Below are 19,786 nucleotides of genomic sequence, written 5' to 3'. Positions count from 1 at the left end.
ACCTTGATCCTTTGTCATGTACCAGTGTGCAAAGGAGACGCAGCCCAACATGCCAAACTGCTGGAGTCACAAGCAGAGAGCTAGAAAGGAAACTGTCAAACCAAAGCAAATGCCAGGCTGTGGTTCTGTGGCTCTGCAGCTCAGGGAAGGCAGAACAGCGAAGGGAGATGTAGCTCTGCATCCCCACCTTCGCACTGGTTTTTCTAACGAAGGTAAAGCGAAGCGGCTGATTTGGTTTCTCCGTGGAGGAGAAGCGCTCTGTACCTGCGGTGTGTTGGTTTCCAAGGTCCTATTGTCAAGCTCCTCCTGCAGGTGCTGGCTTCTCCTTTCTGCCTGCAGCAGCTGCTGTTGAAGCTGCAGAAACTGCTCCCTGGGCACCATCGGACAGGCTTGCTGCTGGAGCAGCTGCAGATCCCAGTGAGAGGATGGGCTAAGCGTCACAGTGGACTTCAGGGGCTGCATCTGAAGGGCAAGGACAAAGCTTGGTTAGTGCAGGGCCTTCTGCCAAGGAAAGTGCCAAGCAGGGAGTACTAAGTCCAGAGTCCCTTCATGGCCTCCTAGCGCCTGATCACTTAGAAACAGGACAAAGTCTGGGGGAAGTGCGTGGGCAGAGCCCTTTCGCTGCCTTTTGGAGATAATACATTTTGTGACCAGGTTTTTTAAACAATTTTTTAAACTTGAAAGGACAGACATCCATCACCTTCAAGAGACTATAAGGGCACGAGGTACGTGATCTACATAGCACATTTAAATTACATCTAAGTTTTTGATTCTAGAACATTCCACTGCCTTTTTTCCTTCTGTTCAAAGTGAGACAGGAGCAGGAAAGATGGAGAGGGTGGCGTGGTTTTAAGCTTTCCCTATTTCCCTTACCATGAAGTTTCTTGAAGGTGACTAGTCACTGGCTACCTATCTTCTGACCCCAAATCAACACTTTAAAAAGAATATCATACCTAAATTTCAGGCTCTTAGTTTTATCTATGTGCTGTTATGGTTATGCCCTTCAATAGCAACAGGATAGGCAAGCATGGGACAGAAGGTCATAGCCCAGAACACCCCAGAACTGGACTCAAAGTATTTGTTGGAAACAATGAGGAAACAGTGTATCAACATGCCAATCAAGTTTAAGAAGTTGGAAAGGGCACATTTTGGCCAATGGAACATGCTACTTTCATCCATCACACATTCGGCAGGCACAGGGCCCAATGGGAGGCATGCAACACGCATGAGCAGAAAGTAACCTGGGGAGGGAGCACCAGGCTTGTGGGAAGGGAAAGGACCTTCCACACTCAACCATAATTAAATGTTATGAGGTTTCAGAGCCACTATCCATTTTCTTAACTCTAAATCTCTGAATTGGGTCATTACCCACTTTGAAATATTCTAGTTAGCTGTAGATGTGAAAATACAACACAAGTTTATGAATAAAGGCTATGCTGAACTGTGATCCCAGGAGTTTCTGTCAGAGGGACAGCTTTCTTCATCACGCTTTAAATATTGAGGAAAACCCTTAAGTAAGTAGATATATTCCAATTCAAGTAAAATAAAAAATGGATACTGGCTCTTGCCCAAGTACATATCAATGGGCATAATCAACAGCTATGAGTGGATGGGCATGATGTCGAGATGGTGCCATGCTATGACGGTTCACCGGAGGAGAATGCTCTACCTTCGCACACTAGCTCGGGCATAGAACTGCACCCTTCTCTGCTACTTCCAACCACTGAGTTCTAGGTAGAGGTTAGCCACAGGCGAAACAAAAAGAAAAGAAAATTACCGGGTTACAGGAAGAATAAGAAAAGTGCAAGTCACCAAGAGAAAGAATGGGCAGATTATACACATAAATAAGAGCATACAAGCAACCAAAGTCACTTTTTGCTGTAAGTCACTTTTACAGGAAAGGACCTTACACCTGGAACTCTGCAGATGCGCCCTTGCCTGCTGGCATCCGGTTGGTTGTGAACCTGCCAGCTTTACCCATCCCCAGATCCAGGAAGCACAGGATCTCTGGTTAAGTCCCTTGTCCCATGGACACGCAGAAGGAAAGCACTTTTTGTTCAACCCTCTAAGCTGTGGACTGCCAAGTGATATGCAGACAAAGACCAGCACAGGTAGTCTCCGAAGCTTTCTTTGAACGTTCAAAATAAAGTGCTTACTGAATATTCAACTACAGTATTGCTGAAGAAGTCCAAGAATGGGAATTGGTTTCAGGTCAAAATCCTTCCATTTGCCAGCCTAGTAATTTGTAATCTTTAATTACACTGGACCCTTAAAACTAGTCTGCAGAGATGAGGGAAACTTCTTCTGAGGAAGTAAGCGTATCAGATAAGAACCATCTAGAAAGCCTCTCTGAAAGTTCCTGGCCCCAAGGACGCTGATACAGGAACACCTCCATGTCTGCTCATCACCCCTCAACCCTGCCCAGTGGGAACACTGCCAGCGAGGAAGGAATACATGGATGCCTCGGGAGAATACAAAAGGTAGCCTGAAAGCCACTGTCCACCAACCCCATACAACCTTACTGCAATCCCACCCAACAGGCTGGTGGGAGGAACGGTTAGTGCTGAAGAGTTAGAGTCGGGAGCTATGAAAGGCTGTAGAAACAGCAAATTTAATTAAAGCCATTGGATTGGAAACTTAAAAATGGCTGAAGTTGCAAAGTTGTTACATCCATGTCCCCAAAAGTTTAAGAAGTAAAAACATACCTCAAGTGCAACTGTACATTTTAATATAAGAATTGTGCAGCCTGTGAATTACCTCCAAAGAGCTGTTAAAAATCCCACCTGGAACTAGCTGTGCTGGTGTGTGCCTCAAGTACCAAAACTGAGAAGGCTCAGGCAGAGGGGCTGTAAGTTCAAGGACAGCCTGAGCTGCAGAGCTAGATCCCTTCTCAGAAAAGTAAAGCAGAGAAAAAAAAATCCAGTCCATCTAACTGTAGGGTTAGTAGCCCAGTCTTGCTTCCTAATGAGAGTTGCATTAGAAGAGTGTGTACAATGTTCTTCTCGGTGTTTAAATTCAGGCTTTTTCCTTATTCCGTTCCGGTGCCAGGAACATTTATTTTCCTTATCAGCAAATATTTGCTACTATGGAAAAAGAATGGCAGGAAATGGCTGATGACAATTAATAATAGAAACTGGGGCCCGGCAGAAGGGGGCTTCCCAGGCTAGGGCAAAGAGGAGAAGAACCAGCTTACTGGTTGAGCATTTGCAAGAGCCCATCAGTGAGGAAGTACACATACCATACCACCCTTCAGTTTCTCACCAGACACAGAGCTCAGCTTCAGACAGATTCATTAGCATCCACAATTATTTCATCAGAAAAGCATATCTACATCAATGCACAGGCTGAACTCACAGTTTTAATACATTTATTATATGCTGTCAGAAAACACTATTCTGATTTCACTATTTATGGTTTCACCAATGCCCCCAACTAGAGGATAAACTAGAGACAATAAAATTGTAAGAAACCTCAGTGGCCATTTAAATGTCAATATGACATGTTTGCGCACCTTTCACATTATTTTAAAGCTAAGCATTAAAGCCACCTTGCCATATATCTAACTTTATAAAGAAAATACTTTGCCAGGTCTGGTGGTGCACACCTTTAATCTGAGTACTTGACAGGCAGAGGCAGGCAGATGTCAGAGTTTGAGGGTAGCCTGGTCTACAGAGTGATTTTCAAGACAGCCAGGGCTACACAGAGAAATCCTGTCTTGAAAAACCAAAATAATCAATCAATCAATCAATCAATCAATCAATAAATAAATAATATAGAAAATACTGCAATGTCTTCCTTCCTTCCTTCCTTCTACCAATTCTGCCTTGAAAAACCAAAAGGTGTTCACATGGTATTCTAAGAACATAGCAAGATAAATTCTATGAACACTTCCTTATACAGATTTTATAGTTCATTTCATGTGAGATTAATTTTTCATCTACAGCAAAGCAGCTCAATGAAGTCCTCTAAAATAGCGCATGAAAGCGTGCTGTGGTTCCTGGGGCCCAGCAGACTCACAGGGGTGAGTTTTCTAAATCAGCTTCACGTTTGTCATGTGGACCTTTCACAAGGCAGAGCTGGGTTATGAGTGTAGCCAGAAGCCATGGACCCTGGGAATCCAACCCAAGCGATGCAAGGCAAGTGCTCTACCACTGGGTTCTATCTGCCCGAGAAGGCAGTTGCTGAAAAGAAACCGAAATACTGAGGTCCTCAGATCTCCACATACATCTGAACAGGTGGAGAGAGGGAGATTATGTCATAAAACACTGCAAGATAGGATATGTCAGGAAACTGTCACATAGACACCAATGACAAGAGGGCTGGGGCCCCTCAGACAGTGTCAGGCAGGGTCCCTGTGATCCACATGTGTTGATATATACTGGGGCTATTGATGTATATTTGTATATTGTATATTGATGTATATTTGAGGCTAAAGTCATCCTTTATTCTGCAAAGCGGTACAGATACCCGTGACTGAAACGAAGCAAACATGTCTGTTCATTTTGGGAAGAGAGACTCAAGAGTTAAGTTTGGCAATTAGACCTTCATGACAGGAATTCAATGCCACGTCGAATCCCTACTAACAAATGACCCACAGGCTTCTCCACAGTTGAGGTCATTTACTTAAACTCACCTCCATTAGCTTCTCGTCCAGTCTCACCTGTTTCTTCTTCAGACCCTCGTTTTCCAAGTGGATTGTTTCTAATTCTCGCTCAAGAGAACTCATCTGACTGACCTATTACAAAAACAAACAAAAAACCAAAACACTTAAAAAAAAGACAAAAATATATGAGTTGCTGTCTTTTATTTTGATAAATTTGTGTTAAGAAATCTCTACTCTTGGAAGAAAGCCAAGATAATTCAGCAAGGAAAACCAGCAAACAACAATTCGGTGCACAGCTGGCCTGTAAGCAATCTGGATTTAACCGTCAGGTCTCACAAAGATTTTTCTGAGGCAGCTGGCTTTAAACTTCTCTGCCGCCCACTGCGAGAAACACACATTACCCCAAAACACAGTAGCCATGCCCACAGGTGCACGTGTGCAATCAGTTCTAAGTGCACTCTTAGTTGGAAAAACTCCTAAGAATATACAGCTCTTTCCCTCCCCTTGAGTCAGCGTGACCCCAGCTTTCTACACACACAATCTTACATTGTCTATCACTACTAATATTTGTTTCTCTTTAAGGCTTTATAAACAATCTTTTTCAGAAATATCATCTTTGCTCTTACCCATTTAATTTCTTAATTAAGACTGGAAAAATAAAAATAAAAACCTATTCTTTGTGGCTTTCTAAGTAAATTCTTTCTAGTTTAGATGCACATTTGTTTTCAAACATTTATCAAACATTAACTGGGAGATAAGGAATTTTCCAGCTTCTTAATTCCCTCAGAGAAGCTTTGTAAAATCACACCAGCACTCCCCGTGCATCACTGTCGCAGAATATTTGTTTACACTGTGTTAAGATGTGTCACTGCGATTGGTTTAATAAAGAATCAAATGGCCAATAGCCAGGCAGGAGAGAATAGGCGGGACTTCCAGGCAGAGAGAGGAACTTGGGATGAATCTAGGTGCACAGAAGACACCAGCGAGACACTGAAGAAGTTGGACATAAGGTACAGAGGAGAGGTAACCAAGCCATGTGGCAAATGCAGATTAATAGAGACAGGTTAATTTAAGTTATAAGAGTTAATCTAAGTTATAAAAGCTAAGGCCAAGCTTTCATAATTAATAGTAAGTCTCCATGTCGTCATTTGTGAACTGGCAGCCAAGAGGAAAGTCAAACAATTAAGAATGGAAGAAGATGATTAGGCCTCTAAAGGCAAGATCAGCATCCATAAATAAGTGGATTAGAAATACAGCTGATACTGGATTTCACACTTACAATACACTTCGTGATTTCTAAATCACACTTAGTGATTTCTAAAAGTTTTAAGAAAAATCAAAATGTCATGTTTTAATTGGGGTAAGCAAGATCATATGAAAAGGTATTGTTGGCAAGGGGTTCCTAGAAACAATGTCTTTTCTAGAGATAATGCAAATGGGAAGGTCCCAGCTTTCTGAAGTATGGAGAAAATGTGGCAATGGCCAGCATTTTGATCTAATGAATACAGAGCAACAAGGGACAGGCAAGGTAACCCTTTGCCATTGGGAAACACCTTAGGGGTCTGCCTGCAGACTCCAGTATCCAATCACTCCCTGTTAGCATTGGAGAAACTCATCCATTAAGCAATTAAAATGCTCATTGTTAAAAATCACATGGCTCTATAAGTGATCAAGGACCAAATAGCTTTAGTAGATAACACAAAAATTCAGGACAGACCATAAAACAAGTATTTTGGCAAACTTCAATAAATGATCAAAGATCAAAGCTAAAAATACAAATAAATGGCATTGTAATCAAAGGCCTAGTAGATAAAGGGACAGATTTTAACAATTTCATCAAAATCTTGGCATCCAGACTGACCTCTTCAGGAGGCAAAAATTCAACTTCTATGGACTGGGACTTTATTTTTAGATAAAATAAAGTGCAAGATGGGTTGAATGAATAGTGACAGACAGGAAAATTAAATCTATGTGTGGCCAGCAAAGCAAAGCATTTATGGGGATGTGATTTGTTGCAGCAATGGAAAAAAAAAAAAACCAGCTTAACATTCCTTCAACCTCAGAAACAAACCATAAAATAAAGAATACTTCTGAGAAAAATATTTCAAGGTATTATCAAGAATGGTACAGACCATTCAGGCTGTACGTAAGCAGGAAAAAAAAACAGCTGTTGAGGTCTTTCAAAGATATCAACAACCCTGCCTTTAAAATGGTTAACTGACAAACCTATGTGGGTGAAACACACATAGCCTTTGACATCAGAAAAATTAAAGGCACTAGAACAGCTGGTACAGGAGCAACTAAATGCTCAAAATACCGAAGAATTGACCAGTCCTTAGAATTCCCCTATATTTGTAATTAGGAAGAAATCTGGAAAATAGAGAATGTTAACAGATTTGAGAGCCATAAATAAGGTGATTCAACCAGCCTGGGATTGCCTTGCCTTCTTTATTATTTAAAGTATGATCTATTATAGTGATTGATCTAAAAGACTGCTTTTTTTTTTACTATACCTTTACAAAAATAGAATAGAGCCGGGCGGTGGTGGCGCACGCCTTTAATCCCAGCACTCGGGAGGCAGAGGCAGGCGGATCTCTGTGAGTTCGAGACCAGCCTGGTCTACAAGAGCTAGTTCCAGGACAGGCTCCAAAGCTACAGAGAAACCCTGTCTCGAAAAAAAAAAAAAACAAACAAACAAAAAAATAGAATAGAGAAAAATTTGCCTTCACAGTGCCTACCTATAATAATCCTCAGCCTGTTAAATATATCAGTGAAAAATTCTTAAACAAGGGATGCTACACAACCCCATGTTGGGGACCAAATGTAGTCAGACTTTTGTTTGGCCACCAGCTCACAAATAATAACATGGAGACTTATTATTAATTATGAAAGCTTGGTCTTAGATTAGGCTTTTACTCAATTAAAAAAAGATGATACTATTTTGAAAAGATTATGGCGCTATCAAGGGATGTGAGGAAGGTTCAAAGCCTGACATTCATGGCAAGAAGCAGACATTGGGGCCACACTTGTCAGAACATAGGTACATGGTTACACTTGAAAAACCCACCTTCTTACTAGTAGGAGATTGTTCTTTCTGAGACTGTTCACACTCTCTCTTTAACGTCAACTTTTCTTGTTCTATGGGTTTCACAGTACATGACTGGTGGAGTTGTTTCTGAGGTTTGCTGGGAAGAAGGTTGGATTCCAGTTGGCGAACCTAGTAAGAACAAATGTAAAAGGAAGAAATGCTTATATAACCACACAGCCAGGAAAACAAATAGGAGACGAGGAATGCTTTTATTTACTACTTGGGGTCCATGGTATTAAAAACACTTTTTCAGCTGAGCAAGGTGATAGAGGGCTGTGTTCCCAGTTACTCAGGGAGGCTGAGTAGGGGATCAAATGTTCAAATCAGCCTGGGTAACATAGCAAGACAGGGCTCTTTCATTCTTAAAGCCTACTTTTCCTTCCTTCCTTCCTTCCTTCCTTCCTTCCTTCCTTCCTTCCTTCCTTCCTTTTTAATTATTTCAAAATATCCTTTCTAGATAAATCTGGTTGAGCTTACAAACTCAATGTGGTAAGGGTAAGATAGATGAGAGGAGACTTCTGGGTCAGCCAAGTCTCTGGGAGCCAAGAGTGAGCGTGCTAGCAATGGGGGCAGCAGTCCTGGGTTCCTTAGCTCTGTCGTGGGCAGGACTTGAGGGGAGGCTGGGGTGTGCATGCTGCTGACTGAGACTGCTCCTGCTGGACCCATGGACCTGCATCTGCTAAGTTCCAGGAACATGGGGACTGGGTTGCCCTATTCCTGCTGTAGCTTCAGTAACAGCAGGATTTCTGCACATAATAGGTATACGAAAGGAAAATTCACGATTCTTGAGGGAATTTCACAGCAGAGGCGCTGATGAAGGTTAAATGGTTAACACAAGCACAGTAAACAAGTGTCACCTGGATGGTTACCAAAAACTTTAAAACACTGTTCTGACCTTGAAATGCTCAGTCTCTAAGAAGGGGCACCATGTTTTCTCTTATAAAGGGTTAGCTAGATCCATAAGATCTGAGTCTGATTTTGTCATTTTGTTATTATTGGTCCGGGCAGCTAACCAGTTTGAAGGAGGTATATACAGATGTCATCATTTCCATGAGTCTGTACTCTCAATAGGAGGGTTAAAGTCAGTTTTATTTTTGTATAGAACTGCCTATTATAAAATGAAAATAGTTTAACTATATAAAGATAAACTTAAATGAAAAATTATTCATCCTTAAAAGAAGTCTGGCTCCACAGGATACTGAATCTATACCTAAGAACTGTTTGGGCCTCATCAAACAGTTTGTTTTCATATCGAGCCAGTCACTTTCAACAATGTGCGGCTTTTGAGTTACCTTCTCCCGGGAGTGCGTGAGGTCCGCTTTGGTGTTCTGCACCGCTGTCTGGAGTCTCTTGCTCTCTTGACAAAGCAGCTGTGGTTCTTCATTCATCAGGTGATCCAGCTTGTCCCAGGACAGCCTTTGCTGCTGGTCATGGGTGGCTGTTTCTGAGACCCAGTCCTTAAGACAGAATTGCAGTGTTAAAAACTTACAAGCAAACGGACAGTCACTTCTGTCTTGAGACGGCAATCCTGTTTACCTAATGACAATCCTTAGTGAACACTTTTTCAGCTTATGTGTATATACCTACAGATATGAAGAAAATGGTACACTTAGATTTTGATTTTTTTTTTTATATAAAGGTTCAAAGTGGTCATTGGCAAAACAGTTCAGTCAACTTAACTAAAAAATGTGAGGGAAGGATTCTGACCCAGTCTACAAAGGACTCAAGTGTCTAGAAGTCAGTGGTTTCGAAATCTCCTTCTTGGGAGCTCTCTTTGCATTCACACAACGATTGTTAGATTAACAGAAGACAGGGCCCTCAGAGGCACTGCACCCTGCAAGCTTCCACAGGCTAATACCACCCCGCTTTCGCACAGGCTCCAAGAGCACATATCGTCTTAGCGGTTGAGGCCTGAATTCAGAGATATGCTTTAAGTCATCAAGGTGACTTTTTAATCCTAAAAGCAGACTTAGAAAAGTTAAAAAAAAAAGGTCACACAGCTAGATATACTTTCCACATTTTAAGTCAAACATGAAAGAGAAAACCAAGTTTAAAGGTCAGTCCCTAGGTATTTTAAAAATTGAAAACTATTTAATCGTTTTTTAAAGTATGATCAACCAAGAGAAAAAAAAATAACTGAACTGGGACCTATTTTTATTATAGAACAAAATTTTAACATCTACCAGCCTTTGGAATGTTGCTAATGATGTGTGTGCACATTAGGAACTCTGTGATATTTGAAATGAGATGTGTTTCGAACAACACCAGGAAGGCTATTTTTAAATAGCTTTTCCTAGACTTTCTGTTACCACAGAGGCAAACCATTTGGCAGTGGGGACTTGCCTTCTAAGTCAGCACCATTGTCTTAGGCTAGAGGTTTCCTTTTCTGCAGTTTTAACACCCCCACCCCCCGGAGATGGGTGTTCCTAGCTTAATTTCTCTTAATGTTTTTCTTGGCTGGTTTTGCAGGTTCCCATGCATGCTTTTATTTAAACATTGAAAATGCTTTGGTTTTACTATTATAAAACTCAACTTAGCTATGGTCTTTTAGCTTCTTTGGTCTAAAACAAATACCCTCTTTTATACCACTATAATTCCATTTATATGAGGTTCAGAAGCAAACACCCCTGACCTATGGTGGCAAAGAATACAAAACTGGGTCCCCTGGGGTTATCAACTGGAGGGGACAAAGGGTATAGACAGAAATACTAGTTATTCCTGGTAGTGGCTACACAAACACAAAAAAAACCTATGTGCTAAAAAACATTATCATACATATATAGAAAAGCAATCAAATTATATACTAAAATAATTTATAGAATAATTAAAAAAAGAAATGACCTTGTCACAAGCATTCTGAAGTTGTGTGCGTAAAGACATCACTTCTTGCTTCAGAGCCTCCTTCTCCTGCTGAGTCACTTGGAGGTCTGATTTAATCTGGGACATCTGAAGGTTTACATTCTGCAGGATCTCTTCTAAATTCTGAACCTGCACGGTAAGAACAGTTGTCTATGGTGACACAACATTCATGGCCTCACCTCTCGAATGTCCAGGAAGAATAAACAAGAGACTAAGCCAAGGCCCCTTGCTCCATCCAAGTTCTCTTGAGATTCAGTGGAAACTCAAGATGTTACATACATATACAGGATGTTTAGTTACACTTACGGAAAAGATAAAGCAGATACTGCTGATTTGGTCATCTAATCAACTGCCAGGGACTGGGGGTCAGAACTGAGGATGCCAGCTGCCATTGCCAGTCAAACTTGCGGTGAGTCTTGAGAAATTACATTTGAGTCTGAGGTTGGATTGTAGAGGACCTCTTGGTTGGAAATAATCATTTCTACTTGCAGAATTCTGCTGTACTCTAGTATCTCAAATGTATTTCATTTCAATGCAAGATCAATTTGTAAAAAGGCAGGTAGCAATTTAGGGCTTTCAGTGTGAGGGGACACGGACTGGCTTGAGAAGTCCTGTCCTAAGTTACCAACAAGCAGTTCTCTCTGAGCCCTCCCCTTAAACCTTCCTAGCAAGCAAGTTTTCAGTCCATGGGCTAGTCACTGAGATGCAGGGAGAACTGTCTCCACACCTTTTCCTGGGAGGTCACCAGCTGTGACTTCAAGGATTCACTCTGCCGCTCCCAGGACTTCTGTTCCTGCTTCATTGTAGCGATTCTGTGCTCCAAAAGGCTTGACTTTGCCAACTGTTTCAGGAAGGGAAGAAACGGGTGGGAGAGCATTTTTATGAGCAAATCCAGACCCAGGTTCCCACCACTACCATCAAGAGCCAGCTTCTCTGCCTCGAGGAACAGGGTAGGCAGGGGTGGGGTAGGAAATGGGGTGGGGGATGGGGGCATCCACCACTGCCATCAAGGACCAGCCTATCTGCCTCAAGGAGCAGACCCAGGAGGGTGTGAGGGGTGGGGTTTTCCTGGCTCTGTCCAACTTAATGGCAGGCTTCTCTTCCTTGTTGTGGTTTCTGTTTTCTACTGCCCCCGCCGCCCCCAGCATCTCCTATTTTGGGGCAGGAAGTGGGCCGAAGGCAATTGGAAATCTCAAGAGTGTACTGTAACAGGAAAATAAAGAACGCCTGTAAGGCAGGCGGAGCAAGGAAAACCACATCTTCGTATCGCTGGTGAAAATATAATAGAAAAAAAATAGTGTTTCTCTACGAATTAAATCTCAGAGGAGCAAAGCCATATTTCTATTATGTTGCACAGTGCTTTATATATTATATGCCAAATAGCATCACGATATATTAAGTGAGACAACACCATGATCTCGACTCCACTAGGCCTAGGGTCATATAACTGCATCTATAACTGTGGACTAACACAGGAAGCCCAGCGGCCACAGTCCATAGCCATAGTCCCACACCGTGCGCCCTCCACAGGGCGCCCTCCACAATGACGAGAACACCTATTGTTCTTACTACCTTATCAGTGCAGCTGTTTAATTCCTCGCTTAGAACTTCTTTCTCCTTCAGCAGCTTTTCGTTGTAGCTTAGAACGCTAGCCATTTTTTGCTGCAAGTCAGAGAGGTCAGGACATCTGTGCTGCTGAAAGACAGGAAACAAATGAGCCCTCACCTCCCAGCTTACGTTTATACGATAAACTTGATGAGGGCGATTTGTAAACAGGGCGCTTGCGTGACCCTGAAACCTTCCTAGCTGGACATGTTTCAAGGGACATATAAACTCTAGCAGCCTATAATTAACTTGAACTAACTGTTCCCAACTAGCTTCTCACCGGTCCCTAGCTGACTACTGAAGCGTCTGCGTAGAGAGATGCAGGCAGCAGCTGCTAAATAACAGTGCTAAGTTTCAATGTTACTGTTACAGCTAAGTAACACCCTGCTCTCCTGCCATCCGCTTAACTTCTGCTCATGGGACATGGTGCACGGTTTTCCTTTTTTTAATTATGCTTTTTAAAAGGTACTCAAAATACGTTTTTCAAACCATTTTAGTCAGGACCATGGAATTAGCGGAGCGTGGTAATCCCAGCACGCGAAGAAGAGATGGATTCAGAGTAGCGATTCTCACCCTGTTCGTCAAAACCCCTTTGGCAAACCTCTGTCTCCAAATATATTATTATTCATAATAGTAGCAAAGTTACAGATATGAGGTAGCAGTGAAATAACTCTACGGGCGGGGTCACCACAGCATGAGGAACTGCATTGCAGGTTGAGAACCCCTACTCTAGAGGGTCAAGGCCAGTCCTGGCTACACACACAGTTGTTTTTAGTTCAGCCAGGGCTTTATGAGACCCTGCCTCCAAAAGAAAAGAAAGAAGAGAAAAAATGGAAGTACATGGCATGGTTGTAGAAGCCTATAATCCTCAGCACGTGGGAGGCTGAGGCCGGAAGATTGGAAGTTTGAGGCAAGCCTGAGCTACACGTCAAGATTTTGTTTCAAAAACAAGAACAAACTAGGGGGCTGGTATTTATCACACAAGAGTATCAGCATGTGGATGAGTAAGGATGTACCCTTGCCCTGGGAGAAGCCTAATGACTTCCCAGTAGCTTGCCAATAGAACGGACATGCTGGCTTCCATCTCTCCACTCCACGGAGCTGATGCAATCCAGGCTGTTTTACCCAAGTTGGTACTAGTGACCCTCTGGGCCCAATACTGTGCTGCAGGGGTCTTTCTGTCCATTGTAGGAATTTCACAGCATCTCCGGCTTTATCCACTACACTTAGTAATACTAATTCCCCAACTTGTGAAAACCAAAATGCCCTGGTTTTGCTCCCCAAAAGGTGTTGGGGAGTGAGCCTCACTCCAACCTAGTTGGGAAACACTCTTAGGAGGCCAATTGTTTCCCACGCCCCTTTACCTCTCCCATACCTTATACATTTTTAATCAGAGCATTCTTCTTGTTTGTTTGGCTTTCGCGCATTCTATTCTCTAATTACTATTAAGATAGAGCTATCTTTCTATCTGAAGGCCTCCCACAGAACTCTGGAAATAGTTACAATAAAATAGATTTTACAGGTTGAAGCTTGTCTTCAACTGATAGTAAATCCAACATACCTCATAAGCCTGAACAAGTTAGAAGGATATAAGAAAGCGTCCTGTATCTGTACATTGATGTAATATGGAGCCTTGTGCCTCCCCAATACCTGACCCCTTCCCCCACCAACACCTGCAGTGCTCGACACCACTCTGGGTATCTACAGACTGGCAGGGGATGTCCTTGGATCCTATATATGCTTCTTTTGGGGGTGATACGTAATATATGTAAAAGTGCTTCCAGAGCTCTAAGTCATGATGCCACACAGAGCGGTACATGCTTTCCGGGTCCAACTGCAGGCAGCAAGGATGGGCTGGAAGCTGACACCACCTTAATCAAGAATCCTGATGAAAAATGACTTCCTTCCACGTGTACATAGGGACTCATGGTTTTCCCATCTATTTATACCAATGCCCTGGTGTGTAATAAAATGTGCCAAGTGATGTCCTCCTCATGTTGTTTTTCTCCAAACTCAGCTACTTTTCTTGTGCTATGTAGCTCAGCAAGGCCATACAACATGCATCCCACACGGTATGTGCATGCATTTGCTGCCATACATCCCACACAGTATGCAATGCATTGGTTGGCATAAATACCACACAGTATGCACATGCACTGGTTGGCATACATCCCACACAGCATGCACACGGGTTGGTTATTATCACTGAAAGGGTGAGCTGGCAATGGTTTCAAAGTTACAAGGGAGAAGGGGTACTGAAGTTAATTCTAAAAAACCTGGTAGCAATGGCTCTGGGATACTCTCACCTCACAGAAAGACTGTGAACCTTAGCTTCCATCATGTTTATAGGGTGCAAATGGAGTTTCTACTTGTGGCTGGAAAGACAGATTCTGCACTACTGTACCTGGCATAGAAAGATTCTTCTAAGACACTTGTTTGGTGCTGGTTCTGTGAGGAGTGTTACCAAAGACACCAGTGCTCTGTGGGTCTTACTCTGTTACTAGGTAAGGAAGTCAATTAGCAATCGGCTCAAACAACACACAAGGTACAGGTGGAGTATGAACCTGGTTAAGATTGTTATGGCATTTGGGGAAGGACACTATGCTTAAAGAGTGAACAGATGTAGGAAGCTGCGTTTTATAATCTGATGGCACAAATATTAAAGTAACCTGAGGGTGGGGCAAATACACAGAACTTAATTCTATTATAAAATAAGATTCATACAATGGAAACATTTTTAGATATAATAAAAATAAAGAAAATTGGACAATATTTCATCTGCAGTTTTTAAGGCATGCCCTTTTCTATATTTAAAATTAAGTCTTTGTTTGAAACTCTGAAATAACCTTCTAAAACCACAATATTTTTTTGAGACAGGGCCTCGCCATGTAGCCTGTACTGATCTTGAATTCACAATCCTCCTGCCTCAGCTTCCTGAGTACTGGGATTGCGAGCAGGCAACATCAAACCGAACTCTACAAGTCAAACTTTAAGTGGGAGAGAGTGTACTCTGAGGACACTGGCGATCTTATTATCCTCCTAGCCAGGCAACTCATGCCTGCCACAAGGAAAGGACACAGGTGGGACCAGCTTCCTCTGGGTCTTCAGAAATCAAAGAAGAGTTTTGGAAGTCATCAGCCAGAAAGTTCCCCTCTTATCAGACAAACTAACGTTACACTTTCATCTGTCTGGGAGAAAATAAGAGCAACAAAATTTTGAAACTGAAACAGTTGGGATTCATAGTAACAGAATTTGAGTCTACCATGTAAATACATTGTTCCACTAGAGAATTAGCAACTGGAGTCCTTATAAACATGCTTGCACTCTAGTTCTCAGCTGGCCGAGCAACCACAGTGCAAAGGGCCTTTGGTGGCTGGAGACACCGCACCATCAAGTACATGTCATTCCTGACTCTACTTGGGAAGCGCATGCTTACCTGCTTCAGTTGCTCCAGTTCATCTTTGAGAAGAAGGTTTTCCTGTTCCACAATGTGAGTCTGCAGTTTAACTTCAGAAAGCTCTGCCTCCAGAGAAGCCACTAAAGTGGAAGTCTAAGAAAAATATCAGGCATATAACATATATTCATTGGCTGGGGAAACTTCACCAGTAGGCAATCCAAGGAAACAGTAACATCAGTTCAATGGTATTTATCTTTATATTCCATGAATTAAACAAATTATCTCCAAGGCTATCCATGTATATAGCATGGGCATAATGATTGATCCATGTCTTTGCATGCTCCTCTACTGTAAAGCTACCTTATTCGGGAAGAGGTACTGTGTGGTTGAAATCTTTCCTTGGATTTCTGGTTATTCATTTCAGTGTCTACCAGTACATTCAGCCTGCAATAATTATCACTTGGGGTTTCCTAACGACTTTCTAGGCCAATCTGAAGAAGCAATCCCACCTCTGGTCATCCTCCACTCCTTTATCAGGAGATACTGTGACCATAGGAACATGTATATCACAAAGCATTATTTGCTTGCATTGCATATGATTATCTAGGTGTTGGTGAACTCTCTTGACAGAAAGTTAGCTCAGAGGTATACAGCACCTAGAGATGTATTCTCCCTTAACCCTTTATTTACAGAGGCTAGTAGTCAAAGATAGGTAAGATTCCATACCCCCCCCCGCCCCCCCCAAAAAAAAACCATTCTAAGACAGGACTGTACTTAATGGAATGTATGTACCAATGACGGGTAAGTCTGGAAAATGAAAAAAGGGCCCCCAAGCCAGGCACAGTTCTCTGTCCTATAGCAGAAGCTCAGACTTTATTAAATAAAATAAAAAGTAAGGAATATGTGGGGGCCCACAGATGTGAGTCCTGTTCCACCTTGACTAAAGAACAGAGACTTTGAACTTATTTTTACTCTTTCAAAGTTGATGACAGGTGCAGCTACAAACAAGAGATAACCTAGGGTGTGGTTACTTGGTGGTTTTAGACATTAAGATAGTCCATAGAGGTGAATCTGCTCCACCATGACCAAAGGTCAGAGAATCCAAGTCTATTCCTGCACCTTCTTTTTAAAACAGGAGGTTTGACCCAAGGAGAGTGGTGTAGGGTATATTTGCTGCATATCTTGCCCAAAACATCAGAATGCTTAACTCAGGAAATAGTGGCTTGCTGTCTCAAGTACTGAAGTAAGTAACGTTCTGGTTGTCCTTTGTGTCATGTTAAAGCAATCTTTTGCTTTCTTCCCCCCTTTTGTATTGGGGTATATATGTGAAAGGAAAATAGTCATCCTCCCGGCACTATCCTCTGTCTCTGTATTTCTTTTGTATCTCTGTTTATTCCGCCTAATGTTTCTAATCCACAAGTCGCTACACTGGAAAGTATGAGCCGTCAAGGATGGACCCGACATACTCAGATACCTATTATACTTACTTTATAATTATTTCATTCTATCCTGTATCTCATTGATCAAACTGTTTGAGTCTGGGCTATTAGGAGTTCCTTTAGGTGTGGGCCTGAGCCTTTTAAATTTGTCCTATTTTTAATTAGAATTTTTTTTTAAAAAAAGGTCTATTATTTTTACTTTATCTTAGGTGCATTGGTATTTTGCCTGCAAGTATATCTGTGTGAGGGTATCAGACCCCCTGGCAATTGTGAGCTACCATGTGGGTGCTGGGAATTGAACTCAGGTTCCCTGGAAGAACAGACAGTGCTCTTAACCACCAAACCATCTCTCCAGCCACCAATTTTTTTATTTTTAATTTATTTTTAGCATTCTTTTTCTGTTTGGGACTATAAGACATTTCAGTTCAACTTATATCTTTCCTGTTCTGACCTCAGAATCAGTAATTTTTTTTCCAAGATGCTTTTATAAAAAAAAAATAGTATTTAGAAATCAAGATTTGGTTATCCCATACAAAAATGCATCTATGCTTCTTTCTCTATCTCTCCGTATGTACTGGGTTATACATACGAATGTCTCAGATCTTGAGCGAACATCAGATGGTTCACGTTAGCCCTCTATATTCTGACACTGCAACTTTCCTCTCCAACAGTGAGAAACATAGTTCTCATCTTTGGCCTACGCTATAGCCACTGGTCATTCACTTCTAGCATAGCAAAATAACCTCGTATGCCCACAAGAATCACAACTTCCGACTCAATTATTAAGGCATTTGTAGACTGTTGATTCTTTTTTTTTTTTCTCCCAACTATGGTTATAGTATACATGGTATCAGGTCTATTAGTTAGTGTCTGTGTTCGATTTTTGTATCCCCAGACCCATCATGACTGGTTTTATTTATCTGAGTATGTAAAGACTGTGAAACAGTGCTGAGATGTAGCTCAATAGCAGAGCATTTGCCGAGCAGTCGCAAAGCTCTAGGTTAAATCCCAAGAACTGGGAGAAAACCAAAGCAAAACAAAAGAACACACGAACCATAGGAGCCAGCGCTTTGTACAGGGACAACTCAACAGAGCATCATTCTCTTCCCATTTCACTGACCATGCCTTTCCCACCCAACTCTGCAACCATCTCTTCAGTGCCTGGTTTATCATTCTTATATTTGCTCTGCATAAATGGGCAGACATGTGTTTCTTTTCTAAAGTCTCCCTTTTTCTCCATACAAGCACAGAAGCACACTGTTGGTGCTCTTGATGGACCCATCACTCAGTTAACATCATGTCCTGGTACTCATTTCATATTGATTGTTCTCATTCATTTTATGTCCCTCCATCTATTCATTTGCTTGTTTGTTTGTTGTTTTTCAAGGCAGGGTTTCTCTGTGTAGTCCTGGCTGGCCTGGAACTTACTCTGTAGACCAGACTGACTTCTAACTCACAGAAATCCACCTGCTGCCTCCTGAGTGCTTGGATTAAAAGCGTGCACCACCACCACAGGTTATGTTCCTATCTTTTTAATGATATATAAGACTACCCAAAATATGGATATAGCCTCAACACTTAATCCAATCACTCCTGTGTGCATGGGCATCTCGATTGCTTGTACAACTTTGCAGATATGAACGAAGCTGGAATAAATAGCCACATGTGTATAATTTCTCATATTGCTGCAGAAGATATTTCAAGGTTAAATTCCCAGAAGTGAGATCGCTGGACAAAAGGTAAGTGGTGGGTAGTGCCAAACCTGTCTCCATGCGGATGGCACCAGTGCATGAATACCACAATATATGGAAATGTCTGCCAGCACAGTCTTGCCAACAGAACATGCTGCCATAGTTTTAAATAGATACTGATCTTTCAAGTGAGGAATTACATGCCAGGACTGTTTATTGTACATTTCTCTAATTACGAGTGATTTTGAATATCTTTTTGGAACTTTGAGGGTCATTTTAAGCTTTAAAAAAAAACTTTGTTTCTGTTTTTTTTCTCCAAATTGCTATCAGATTTTTCTTATGTCCTTATATTTTTTCTTCTTTAAAAATTATTTTAAATTTATATGTCTTGTGTGCTTATGTGTGTGCACCCCATTGAGGAGGATCAGAACAGGCATCAGATTTGGTAGAACTGGAGTTATAGACGGTTTGTGAGTTGCCACAGGCGTTCCCAGAAAAGAAGATCCTCTGAAGGGGCAGAAGTGCTCGTAACCACCGGCCATCTCTCCAAGCCTGTCCCCTTTCTTTACTGAGAGACAGCATCTCTTTCTGTGGCTAAAGACAACTTCACCCATGAGTTTTCCTGGTGTTTGGATGGTTTTATCTATTATATGTTACGTTCTACTTCCATTGGGGTTTATCTCTAGGAAGTCTGAATCTATTCCTGAATACCCAATTTGTTCAGGTGCTTTAAAACAAACAAACAAACAAACAAACAAACACCCCTCCATCTTGACCCCAGTGGTTTGAGAAAACACTTGAATTACACATATTTACTCTTGACATCTATGGGGGATCAGACCAAGGAGCGTTCCTCCCTGCACCCCCGTCCCCCCGCAAATCCTCAGTGCTCAAAGTCCTTTACAAACTGGCTCGGAATTTGCAGTATTTGCACAGAAACCTTGTTTAAATTCACTTGCAGACTCAGCTCATCTCCAGTAGTACAATGTAAACCTAAGTAAATATTTGTTACCTGTGTTCTTTGCGGAAGAACAACAGCAAAAGGGAAATCTGTGCAGATCTGGCACAAGTGTAAATCTTTTTTTTTTTTTTTTTTTAAATCTT

The 19,786-nt window shown here is 41.8% G+C and overlaps 1 protein-coding gene across 4 annotated transcripts in view; it reads right to left on the bottom strand.

The window, feature by feature from the left end:
• Nin (ninein) overlaps nt 1-19,786 on the bottom strand; it is a 100,212-nt gene that overhangs the window by 5,379 nt on the left and 75,047 nt on the right. For 3 of the 4 annotated variants that reach the window (XM_038337322.2, XM_038337325.2, XM_038337324.1), the window contains 8 exons: nt 15,592-15,705; nt 12,123-12,245; nt 11,278-11,391; nt 10,533-10,679; nt 8,984-9,148; nt 7,671-7,820; nt 4,634-4,735; nt 265-462 (listed from right to left, as the gene is read on the bottom strand). In XM_038337322.2, the coding sequence (XP_038193250.1) occupies nt 265-462; nt 4,634-4,735; nt 7,671-7,820; nt 8,984-9,148; nt 10,533-10,679; nt 11,278-11,391; nt 12,123-12,245; nt 15,592-15,705 (1,113 nt within the window). The remainder of the gene's footprint in view (nt 1-264; nt 463-4,633; nt 4,736-7,670; nt 7,821-8,983; nt 9,149-10,532; nt 10,680-11,277; nt 11,392-12,122; nt 12,246-15,591; nt 15,706-19,786) is intronic. The other variant, XM_038337323.2, reaches the window with a different exon arrangement.

This window comes from Arvicola amphibius, chromosome 7 (genome assembly GCF_903992535.2).
Source record: "Arvicola amphibius chromosome 7, mArvAmp1.2, whole genome shotgun sequence".
NCBI lineage: Eukaryota > Metazoa > Chordata > Mammalia > Rodentia > Cricetidae > Arvicola > Arvicola amphibius.
The sequence above is the reverse complement of the archived record's forward strand: the minus strand, read 5'-3'. Positions and strand labels throughout refer to the sequence as shown.